At 39.2% G+C, this 11,252-nt stretch overlaps 1 protein-coding gene across 1 annotated transcript; it reads right to left on the bottom strand.

The window, feature by feature from the left end:
• Positions 1-6,491: 6,491 nt before the first annotated feature.
• Positions 6,492-10,922, bottom strand: LOC122015438 (tetraspanin-19-like). The gene is made up of 6 exons (XM_042572310.1): positions 10,532-10,922; positions 9,766-9,865; positions 8,720-8,800; positions 8,526-8,630; positions 6,850-7,002; positions 6,492-6,757 (listed from the first exon to the last, which is right to left on the bottom strand). Exons 1-5 carry the CDS (start codon positions 10,693-10,695, stop codon positions 6,853-6,855), a joined length of 600 nt encoding a protein of 199 aa, XP_042428244.1. The 5' UTR covers positions 10,696-10,922; the 3' UTR covers positions 6,492-6,757; positions 6,850-6,852.
• Between the last annotated feature and the right edge of the window lie 330 nt (positions 10,923-11,252).

The following is an 11,252-nucleotide window of genomic DNA, read 5'->3' on the forward strand; positions in this document are numbered from 1 at the left end:
AGCAACTAGTGAAGTTGTAAACAACGAAGGGTAACTTTTTAGGAGGAGAGTTTGTTTCTTTTAGTGCTCAAAGATTGGGAATGAATTTGATGTGTGCCAATAGGGGGAGAATGAAGGGTTTAAGTTAGACCTTCATTATCTAAGAGGGAGTTTGCCCTCTTAGGGGGAGAATGTAGGGTTAACTTACGTCTTCATTACCTAGTGGCATGAAGAAGGTTGAGGCTATGAGATTAGCCTAACTTAAAGAAGGTATTGTCAAACATCAAAAAGGGGGAGATTGTTGGTGCAATATTCCCCAGGTCAAGGTTGACCGTGTTGACTGAGCTTGAATTGAGTCAAGCTCGAGTCTTGATGTTGTGGTTTCGATGTTTGACAATACATGTAGTCAATACATGAAGATTGCAGGTGCAATTGTTCATGTGTGAAGGAGAGTCAAGTAGGTCAAGATTGACTGGATACTTGACTGGAAGACCTAGTGAGTGAAGTTAGGCAGAAGGAAATCCTGGTGAGTGAAGCTAGGTGAAAGTCCTAGTGAGTGAAGCTAGGCAGAAGAAAATCTTGGTGAATGAAGCCAGGTGAAAGACCTAGTGAGTGAAGCTAGGCAGTTGGAAGTCCTGGTGAGTGAAGCCAGGCATTTGGAAAAGTCCTGGTGAGTGAAGGCAGGCACGAGGAAATCCAGATGGATCAAGGCTGATAGGACATCTGGTGTTGAAAAGTCCAAGTAGGTCAAAGGGATTGATTGGATACTTGGCATGAGGAAGAAAAGTTCAAGTGGGTCAAAAGAATTGACTGGACACTTGGTGAGGGAGTCCTAACAGGTCAAGGGTGGCCGGATGCTAGGCATGATGTACCAACAGGTCATGGTTGACCGGATGTTGGTTTAGGGGACTTTGGACTTGGTTTTGGGCAAAAACCATGAGCTGGATCGATCAGTCAATCGATTGGCTCATGCCTAATCAATCAGCTGATCAATTGGGCGAGTCCCCACGACAAGACTTCTCCCAATCGATCAGTGGATCGATTGGGGAGAAGTGTCGCGCGAACAGAACAGCTCTGGATCGATCGGCCGATCGATCCAGGCAATTCCTGAGAGCACAGAAGCGCTCTGGATCGATCAACCAATCGATCCAAAGCCTCCCCGATCGATTGGGAGCAATCCAATCGATCGGGATCCGACCGTTGGCGTTGGATAAAGCAGTTGGCATGCGATTCCTTCGATAGAACTTCCACGGCTTCTTCTCCAGCGAGCACAGATCTTCACAGAGCTTCTCCACAGAGTTCTCACCGCCAGTTCTTGAAGTTCTTGGAGATTCTTCCAAGTCAAGAGGCGGATCTACGGCAGAAGAAGAAATCTAGGGTTAGGGTTTTCTTGTGCAAACTTGTAAGCTTTTACTTGTATTTTGTTCCCTTTCCCTTTCTTCTTGTAGTGTGAACTTGTAGGGCTTCTCCGCCTTTGGTAGTTACCATAAAGGAGTGTTTTCATAGTGGAGGGTGTGTGAGTGTGTGGATCCTTGGATTAGTCACCTCTTTTGAGGTGGATACCAAGTAAATCCTTTTGTTAGCGTTGTGTATTTTGTTTCTTGTATTTCCGCTGCATACCATTGAAGAAACAAGCAACGAAGAGCACGACAATCACGCCGAGCTATTCACCCCCCCCCCCCTCTAGCTACATATTTGGTCCCAACACTTGTGGGCGGCTGCTGCAGTCGCCAGGCGGTGGACAGGTGGGCGACAGACTAGTCGGCAGCGGACCGACAGATAACAGAATCAACACAAGAAAATAAAATAAAAGTAGATAAAAACCCCAAAGGGGGAGGTGACTGACTGCGGACTTGTGGGCAGACTATTGCAGTCTGCGGGCGGCGGATCGGTGGGCGTCAGACTGGTGGGCAGTGGACCGGTGGACAGGGGACGATAGAACACAAATGGAGGATGACGGAATGAAGTGTTGATTGCGGACTACTGAGGCGGAGTCACGAAGAGGGAGAGCCGTAATTGGAACGAACTGACGAAGGGCAAAAAAAAATATAGATGACCTATTGGGCATTTGGGCTTGGGCTGCAAAGTGAGGCCTATTTGTTTTATTTATAAAAAAATTAAAAAACATAGATAAAACCTTCTTCCACTTCTGTTTCTGTCCTATGGCTGTCGGATGCCGAACTTCTCACGCTGGATGCTGAACTTCTCATGCCACGGACTCCTCTTTAGCTCTTTCTCCGGCAAATCTTGGCGAGGGCTTCAACCCCCTCTAGCCATCGCTTAGATCCTCCCATGTGTGTAGGAGTTGACGGGTCTAAAGGACCTGACACCATGATGAAATCTAGCTAGGTCATTGGGACCCGATAGCAGGTGGGAAGTTTAGATAGGTCCGCGAGACCTGATATCTGACGGGAAGTCCGGTTGGGTCCACGAGACTTAACAACCGGCCGAAATCTAGTTAGATATGCGGATCTGACAATTGGCGAGAAGACCTGATGGGTTAAAGACAAGTCAAGCGACTGTAGTTGGTAAGTAAGAGGTAAGCAACTGAAGGAGAGATCCAGTGAGGACGCATTCCCGGTTGAGAGAATTATAGGTGTCGGTCCAACTTAGATTTATTTGGAAAACCTAAGTTAAGATCTTGACTAGATTCTGGTCTCAAGGAAACATTATCTAATTACTACTTCTATCTTACTATATTATACTAACTTTATTTTGTAGGATAAATATATTTTTATTGCCCAGGATTAACTCATTTTTGCAGGGCAGATGACTGAAAAAAAGAGTGTCCGGATGCTTGGACTCCGGGCGCCCAGAGCTAGTCTAGGTGCCTGGACTAGAAAAATCATCCCAAAGTTGAGTTGGAGCGCGACGACTGGCCGAACCCACGTCAATGGTCCAAGTGCCCGGAGGGGGTCTGGGCGTCTAGAGATGGATAAATTTGACAGATCAAGTTTTGACGAGAGGTCGCCACGTCAGCAGCGGTCTAGACGCCCGGAATGGGCCTATAGAAAAGCCTTCGACCAACAGCTTCAGATGAATAACTGCTACAACTTTTGTTCTTGCGCGCTACTATGAAAAAGCTCCTACGATGCTGTAACATTCCACCGACAATCGGACATTAAGCTTTACTTAGTTTTATCTGTTGTTGTTAACCTTTCATTATAGTTCTTGTATTTCATTATTTTAACTTTTTGAACTATTAGTGATCGCCCAACGAAAATATTCGACGAGTGCGGATCTTGGAGTAGGAGTCGTTGAAGGCTTCGAACCAAATAAAAAATTACTTGTGTTAATGTATATTTTTATTTTCTTTATTTCGCTCATAACTTATTTTAAATAATAATTTTTAAAAAATATTATTCACCTCCACTCTAACGTCTTTAGACTCAAACAATGTGGTCGACTACCTCTAATTCATGCACTTATTATTTCAAGAAAATTATCCTTCTCCGAAAAATACCTTCTTTGTTAGAAGGTCTTATCTAAGACTTTGTACCTGTGCTTGGTACTCGATCATCTCGATCTATCGGGATTTCTTACCTACCTTGTATTCGGTTGACTTATTCAAGACTTCTTATTTGTTGCCAAATGTTTGATCTACTTGACCAATTTGGTCTTTTCCTGTGCCAGACATTTGGTCGACTTGATCCATTTGACTTTTTCTTCTACTTTGACAAATGTCTAGTCTACTTAACCCATCTGATTTTTTGTTCTCCTAATTTGTCAAACGTCTAGTTCATTTGGCTCATATTTGGATTTTTCATTGCTCCTATAATGTATATGTCAAGTCTCTTATCGACACACTTAACATATGTATTAGATCACACAATAATTAACTTTAAACTCTTTCATATACATCAAAATACCAATTCAATTATTTGGTGTTGCTTGCACCAAAATATAGCTTGTGCCCTCTAACTACAGAGTTGAAAATGTTAGATTCTCTTAGGTCAACAAATATGGATCTCAATATATTTCATATTCGTGCTCTTGATATATACAACAAACTTCTTCTAGTGCATGCTTTCCAAAGAGTTGCTACTTAAACTAACATAAGGCTCGAAGGCTACCATTGTCAATAAGTCCGACATGATCAACTCCAACCTTCCCTACTCAATTGTGTTAAAAAAAAAAAACAAACGAAAAAAGTGATAAAAAATGCCAAAGTTGGAGATGGATCTTAGGGCACTCAATGATGGACTTAATCCGATTAAGTCCGCGTGAACCTAATCTCGTTAAAGTGAATTTATATTTTATTAATATGGACATTATGATAGATAATCTTTACAGATTGGGCCGGACCGGATATATAAAAGAAGAGATCTAGTTTAATTAGGACATGCTAAATTATGTTATCTTCTTCTCCATTCTTTTCTCCCATTGAAAAAGGAGGACAGATCCTTTGATCCGTAATTTGCGGACCGTTGATTTGGATGGACCCTACCAATTTAAAGGTGGGCTCCATCCAAATCAATGATCTTTATATAGTGGATCATCTCCTGGTCCGCAAATTACGGACCAGAAGATCTGGTCCGTAAAGACCTTGAGTTGCCGACTCAATTTTGTGAAAGGCTTTCACTGTACTTGCAAGATCTCCCATGATAAATAAGATATACAATAACATTAGCTATGGACTCATGTTAACATTTGATTTATTGTTGTATAAATTTTAATTTTGTATTGCTTTAAAGATTGATGATATATAACTAGATTATTATAGAGACATCCTTTAATTTTATTTTTGATGTATCACAATCCTTTCACTCAACACTTAAAGGAAACAAGCATAGGAGCATCTTCAAGCAATGTTAATGGTAGTTATGCGTCAAAGCTAAATCTAAAACCATTTTAACATCATCTCAAGAAATTGTGAAGAAAGCGTTAATATAACAGTTTTACAAGAAAGTCTTACTTACAAATCTTCCAATGGAAGTTTTTACTTTGTCATATAAATTACCACGACATTAAGATAATTATAGCCAAAGTTTCGGTAATTATTTTCATTAGATGAATTGAATCACTTTGAGTATTTTATAAAGGATGACTACAACCTGGATTTTAAAAGATAGTTAGAAATCTGACAAATAAAAACATTCCATGAGGCATCAAAATTTCTTATATATATTGCACTACTTATTATTAGATGAACAACAATAAATTTACTAAAAATGATTAAAACTTCTCCCATAAGCCAGCGCCTCTTGTCGATTCGTCTGACCAAACTCCTTCCACCAAGTTGCCTCAGTTCTTTTCGCAGACCTTCTCCATTTCAAGGGCACACAATCTCAGCAAAAAAAAATAACAAGCCAATTGAAATGTTCTAAAGCGCATAACCATGCGTTGATTGTAAAGCAAAAAAATACATAAAAGAAAACATAAATTCGAGGCTAGTGCTTTTGTAAGCTACCTACGGGTATCCATGTTGAATTTAGCAGTAATTTCTACCACAGTTGAGGAGAGTTACCCAAGCATTCGTATCCAGTGCTGGTTTCTGAAACTACCTCATTACAGTATCTACTTTGAGACGATCCACTTTGGCCCTCGAATTAATTTATTGTATTACAACAAACTATACTCAGGCGAGAAAGAGACAGTTAAGCAACTTCCAACCTATTAATTTTGATAGGGAACTGAGTACAAGTGAGCAAGAGGATTAGTAGAAGTTGTCATCTTTTAAAAAAATAAAAAAATAGATCCGTTATCTTAGCGACCCCCTTAATACCGGCCCCATGAATATAAAAAGTAATCATCTTTCAAAAAAAAGTAGATCCGCTACCCTAACGACCCCCCTAGTGCCGGCCAAGTTATCATCTTTCAAGCTTAGTTACAAGGTGGAGCTATCCTCGGACGCATTCATCAGCAATCACAAGATGGCACTCCATGAGAGGTAGAGGAATAAAACACGGAAGAGGAGATAGTTATCTTCATAACCTATGGCCAATTCACTGAATCAGCACCTTAAGAACCTAAGAAATTTACTTGAAAAATAAAGCAACAGCCCGAATGGGGTATTTTTGAAAAATCATTTTCCCTAGTGATCTCTCAAGTATATTTTTTTGAAAATAATAAGTTCTACAAAAATAACTATGACTTAAAATTAATGGAAAACAAATAACTAATCTAACTTTAAAAGCTAAATATATCCTATGAAACTATCTATTCCATTCGTCAAGAATATCATTATCATGAATCAAACACATCACTGATAACTTCGTGTTGCATGGAAGGTACAATTTTAAATTATTAAATTGGCTCTAATTCATTAAAGGGATGCTTAATAGTTTCTCCTCGTTGAAGACGAGCAACAAATGATCCAGACTCTTAATTCGTATCTGACATATATATTAATCATAGGTAGCTTGACTGCAAATCTGTTCAAATTAAATCAAAGATTATAGTTGAACTGGACGTAAGAAAGATGAGAAGAATAAAAACTTGAGATTACAGTTGACTGGGAACAAATGGCCAGTACAAAGCTTGTTAACAAACAAATGTAAAATCTCTGGAAATAAAACTGCAACATGAAGAGCAAATTTTATTTTGGAGGTGGCTGTAATAAAAAAAATAAATACTTGCCACGCTCTTGGATACAAACTGCAGAGCTACACTGATGGATCAGAAAGTTGAAAAGTATTATGTTAGGAACAATTCTGAAAATAGTTAGCACAAGACAAAAGTAACTTGCATCCCAGCACTGAAAGTCTCCACCAACCAAAATTTAATATTCTTTGGGAGGGGAGGCACAGGTAATTGTCAAATTTGTTCAAAGTTTGACCTGCAACAAACAGGAAAAAAAACATGCTGAGAAACAACATAAAAAACCTCAGAATCATGCAGCAAGCTTGTCATTCTCTTGCGAACGCTTACATTCTAGGAATAGTTCTTTAGAGTTAAATTGGGTTGAGATTGGTTTCTCAAAAGCGGGAGCCTAGCAGGGATGTAGTCATCGTCACTGTCATAGTCGGTTTCAATGTTGGGGCCAAGAACTTTTAGCACCATAGCCAAGATGATAGATAATGCCTAAGACAAAAATTGCAACACTATTAAAAAATGATCCAATTAAATGTGATAGATGTTTAAACAGGAGTTTTGATGTCAGATACATGTTCTTATTTCTTGCAAATTAAAACAATGCATATGGACAAGAAGGTTACAAAGATTGCAAATTTTAAGGGATTGATTGACAGAAAAAAGGTCAGATTAGTAATTGCGAAAGAAATATGTGAACCTAACACGAACATAGGCTGTGTTTACCTGGTTGAGAGGACAGGAACTGGAACAGAATTTCATAGTGCAAGTGATGGCAGAAAGAAATTGAGTGGAAATGCCAGGAATTGTTCCTTTATTACTTGGGAAGGAAAGGAAAGGAATAAGAACAATGAAATAAAATGAAAAAAAAACAAGTTACATAAGTATGCTCTTCCTCGGCACAACGGCTCAACCTCTGAGCTGTACAGGAAAGAACCAACAACTAATTTGTGTAGAAGCTAACTTCATAAGCACTCCATACTCATCAGCTACCTAAGCCAATTGTAGTTCCACAGCTAGCAAGCATCACTGCAGCATACAATAGACACAGCATGGAGAATAAGAAGCTGGGGAAAATTGGAGCATCTTTGATTTTGGCTTCAACAACGACCTTTGGGCTTGGCCTACAAATCCACGTCTGCCCGAAGCTCCCTTCAAGCTTGCAGGTGCTATCACCGGAGTTTGCTGATGCCTCTCCCCAGTTGCTCCCTAACCTCCATGATGAACTCATCCACACGACCGCCCAAGCTTGCCAATGCATTTCCCAGTTCTAATTCCTTCCCATCCTCTATTCCAAGCTCAATGATGCCTCTCTCCAAGATCCAATTCCTCACCAATCTCTATTCCAAGCTCAACAATTTCTGCATTGAGAGCTCACTGATGCCTTTTTCTAGCTCCAATTTGTCAGTAACCTCAATCCCAAGCTCACCTATGCCTCCGCTGCTGACTCCCTCTTGCTGCAATACATTCTCTAGGACAAACTTGTAATTTGCTCTATGCTTTCTACAGAAATTGATTGCTTTGGAGCATTCCACGGAATGACTTCCGAGTTCCTTCCACTATCTCATTTACGCTAGGGATATTATCTTGAACATCATGCCTTCCAAAAGAAATATTTTCTTTCTTCCTAAGTAAGCATCCCTTGGTAACAATTATAGATTTTTCCATGTGACTCCTACCATGGCTGAATGCAAGTTGTGAGATGGTCATGGATGCAAGCATCAAAACCATGTTCCTAGTGCCCACTCAAACACAAAAAATAGAAATAAACTTTGGCCTGCCCACTCTAACAGGAAAAATAGAAATAACTTGTGGCCTAATCTATAAAGTACCTGATCACATCCTCCTAAAATAACAGGAAATCCATAGGCTCTAAGGACAGTAACTAGATAATACACCATTATTTTCAAAAAAGCTCCAAATAACCATGTGTTGAACCTTCATTGGCATGTTCAATATAGTTAGAACAAAATATCAAATTTTGTTTCCAGTGCAAGTGTGGACAAGATACTCACTTGTGCAGCCACAATTAGCAAACCTATCCATTTGCACATTTCCTGATTTGATCGCACAAATTTCTTTAACTCATCAAATTTACCAGTTGGATCCTCTGGGAAATCCTGGTGTAGAGAAAGAATAAAACAAGATATATGAAGTGCACAGAAAAAAAAGAGAATCCAACAAAAGAATCATTCAGAGAAATACATACCTCCTCCCAGTTTTTATTCAGAAATATATCAGCAGTAATTGCACTTTCCGAAACGATTAGCAGAAAGACAAATGACATGTACTATATTTCTAGTTAAAGTTAAACAAGAAATAACACAGTAGCTCTAAACACAATTGATGAATGCAGCAGGAATTAAGGTGCATATGCAAAATACTATGTACAAATTATACTAATTTTATCCACTACATTGGAGAAGAAATCTATCAAGTTTGCATTTTGACACAATCAGTTTATTTTGAAGATCCTAGCTCACCGCATTAGCTATAATCCAAGCCCCAAAAAAATATTATTGTTATCATAAAAGGAATTCATGACTCAGTCATGCAAGACCTAAGATCAAGGTCAATCTTAAAATAAGTAACATGAACATGTTATCCTACTATAACCCCAAGTAGAGTACCTCTTAGAAATTTGGTTAATCAAATTGATACAGTACAAAGATGGAAATAACACTGTCCTAGTCAACGCCAGTAAGTGGTGTTGAAGTTCAAGTGTCATCATAGTAGTGTCCACCGACCATTTAAATGAATCAATGGGTTATGAGTTTATAAGGAGCAAGATTATAGTTGAAGAGTTGAGTCAATTTAGGAATTCAGTTGATGGTAGACATGGAGTATTATATCTTTAATCTATTCCTTTGCAATATTTCCTTCTTTTCTCCCAATACTCTCTCTGAGCATTGCACTATTCTAGGAAGCAAATTTATAGTCTAGTGTCCTCCTCCCACACAAAGGATCACAACGAAACATATAAATACTCGCTGCATGTAGTGTATGCAACCAACAAGCAACACGAACATCCAGACATTTAGCTTATTTTACCCAACCATAACAACAGAAATGATGCATGAACAAAACCCTGATTCTTCAACACAGAGAAGATAGATATGTAACAAAGAACAATTTTCAAATTCTAACTTGATAAATAATACCTCTATAGTAGATATGGCAGTAATGACAACATTAAGTGATTCATTCAAACATTAATGAAAAAAAAACATCTGATCTCAGTTTGCTTAAGGATACACAAGAAAGACAGTGGATGTTAACTGTTTCAGCTGCAATGAGACCAGCACAGGTTATCAAGCAGTGGAAGATGCCCAGACCAAAAAAAATGTAAATGAACCTGCATCAAGGTAAGACATCTAGTTTGGACGTGCAATAAATTAGCTAATATGATATGGAAACTTTACATATGAAGTAGCACGTGCAAAAAGAGAGAATAATCTTGCATCAGCGCATTTATGGTTGAACTCAATCACAACTTTTCATCGTCACAATTTCCAGCATATATGCTTTGAAGCTCAATGTAACTTAAGAAAGCATAAAATAAGAACAATTTTTTAGTTAATTTACACAAACTTTTCAATCGGCTGCAACATTAGAATCCCAAATAATTAGCTGACAGTGAAAGTCTAGAGGTCCGGTGTTGTTGAAATCAGATTCCAGCATGTACTGAGATCATCTGTGTCATCTACATAAAGTACAATCCACCTTCATTTTTTTTTTTTTGGTCTATTTTCCCATGAAATTCAATTTCTTCTTTGAGCCACCAAGTATCAATGTACCAAGTAAACCAGTAACGACAACCGTACAAATCAAGTAAAGGAATGATAAATGTAAATAAAACAGTAAATCTGGAACGCGACAGTGAAAAAAAAGGAACTATACAACTTGATAATCTCAAAAACTTATCTTTTACCATAAATCATCAATTCACATCAACGACAAGTAAGACCACATGGAATACGAGGTTACAAGCAAGAAAAGACCGGAATTTAGTTAGACATACCATGGAGGAGAGGAATCGAAGCTAGAAGGAAAACCATCGAATTGCTTGTACCAGGATCGAAACATCCACATGGAATACATGATCATTCCCATCCCTAACAACCCAATCACCGAGTTCACCATCTTCAGCATCGATTGCAAGCAACTCCTTACCCATCTCCCCATCCCCCTCGCCTCCAACGAAACCCTAGCTCCCAACACGAAATTACCAAGCTAAAGAGCACAGCAAATCCAGTGGAACAACAAATCAACAAGTCGACGCCAGTTCAGAGGTTTCTTGCGGAAGTGGAGAAAGGAATCGATTACCCTGTTGCAATCAATTCAATCCGCTCCATAGACTTGTGCGAAGTGCAAAGAAGTAGTGGCGTGCTTCCTTGTTGCCGGACGATTTTGACGTCAAGTTGGAATTTACGTCCAAAATACTTTTACCCAAAATCTCACCGACGACCGCTTCCACATTCCTTCCACTAACTTTGCGGGGCCCACATAAAAGAATGATGTGGACGGCGTCGATTCAATAGAACGTGGCTCTGATCGTGGAGACGCGAGGTCTCCGCCGTTGAATCTGGGTGGGAATTTTTATTTGTTAATCCTAGGTCTCTGAACCACGTGTCAAAGATATGAGCTGTTAATCAGAGATGATGATCGTGACTTGCCGTCCAGATCTGCTTGCTAGAACCGCACGTGAATTGGGGAACGGGTGGAATGGAACCGCACGTGCT

The sequence above is a fragment of the Zingiber officinale genome, chromosome 8B (genome assembly GCF_018446385.1).
Source record: "Zingiber officinale cultivar Zhangliang chromosome 8B, Zo_v1.1, whole genome shotgun sequence".
NCBI lineage: Eukaryota > Viridiplantae > Streptophyta > Magnoliopsida > Zingiberales > Zingiberaceae > Zingiber > Zingiber officinale.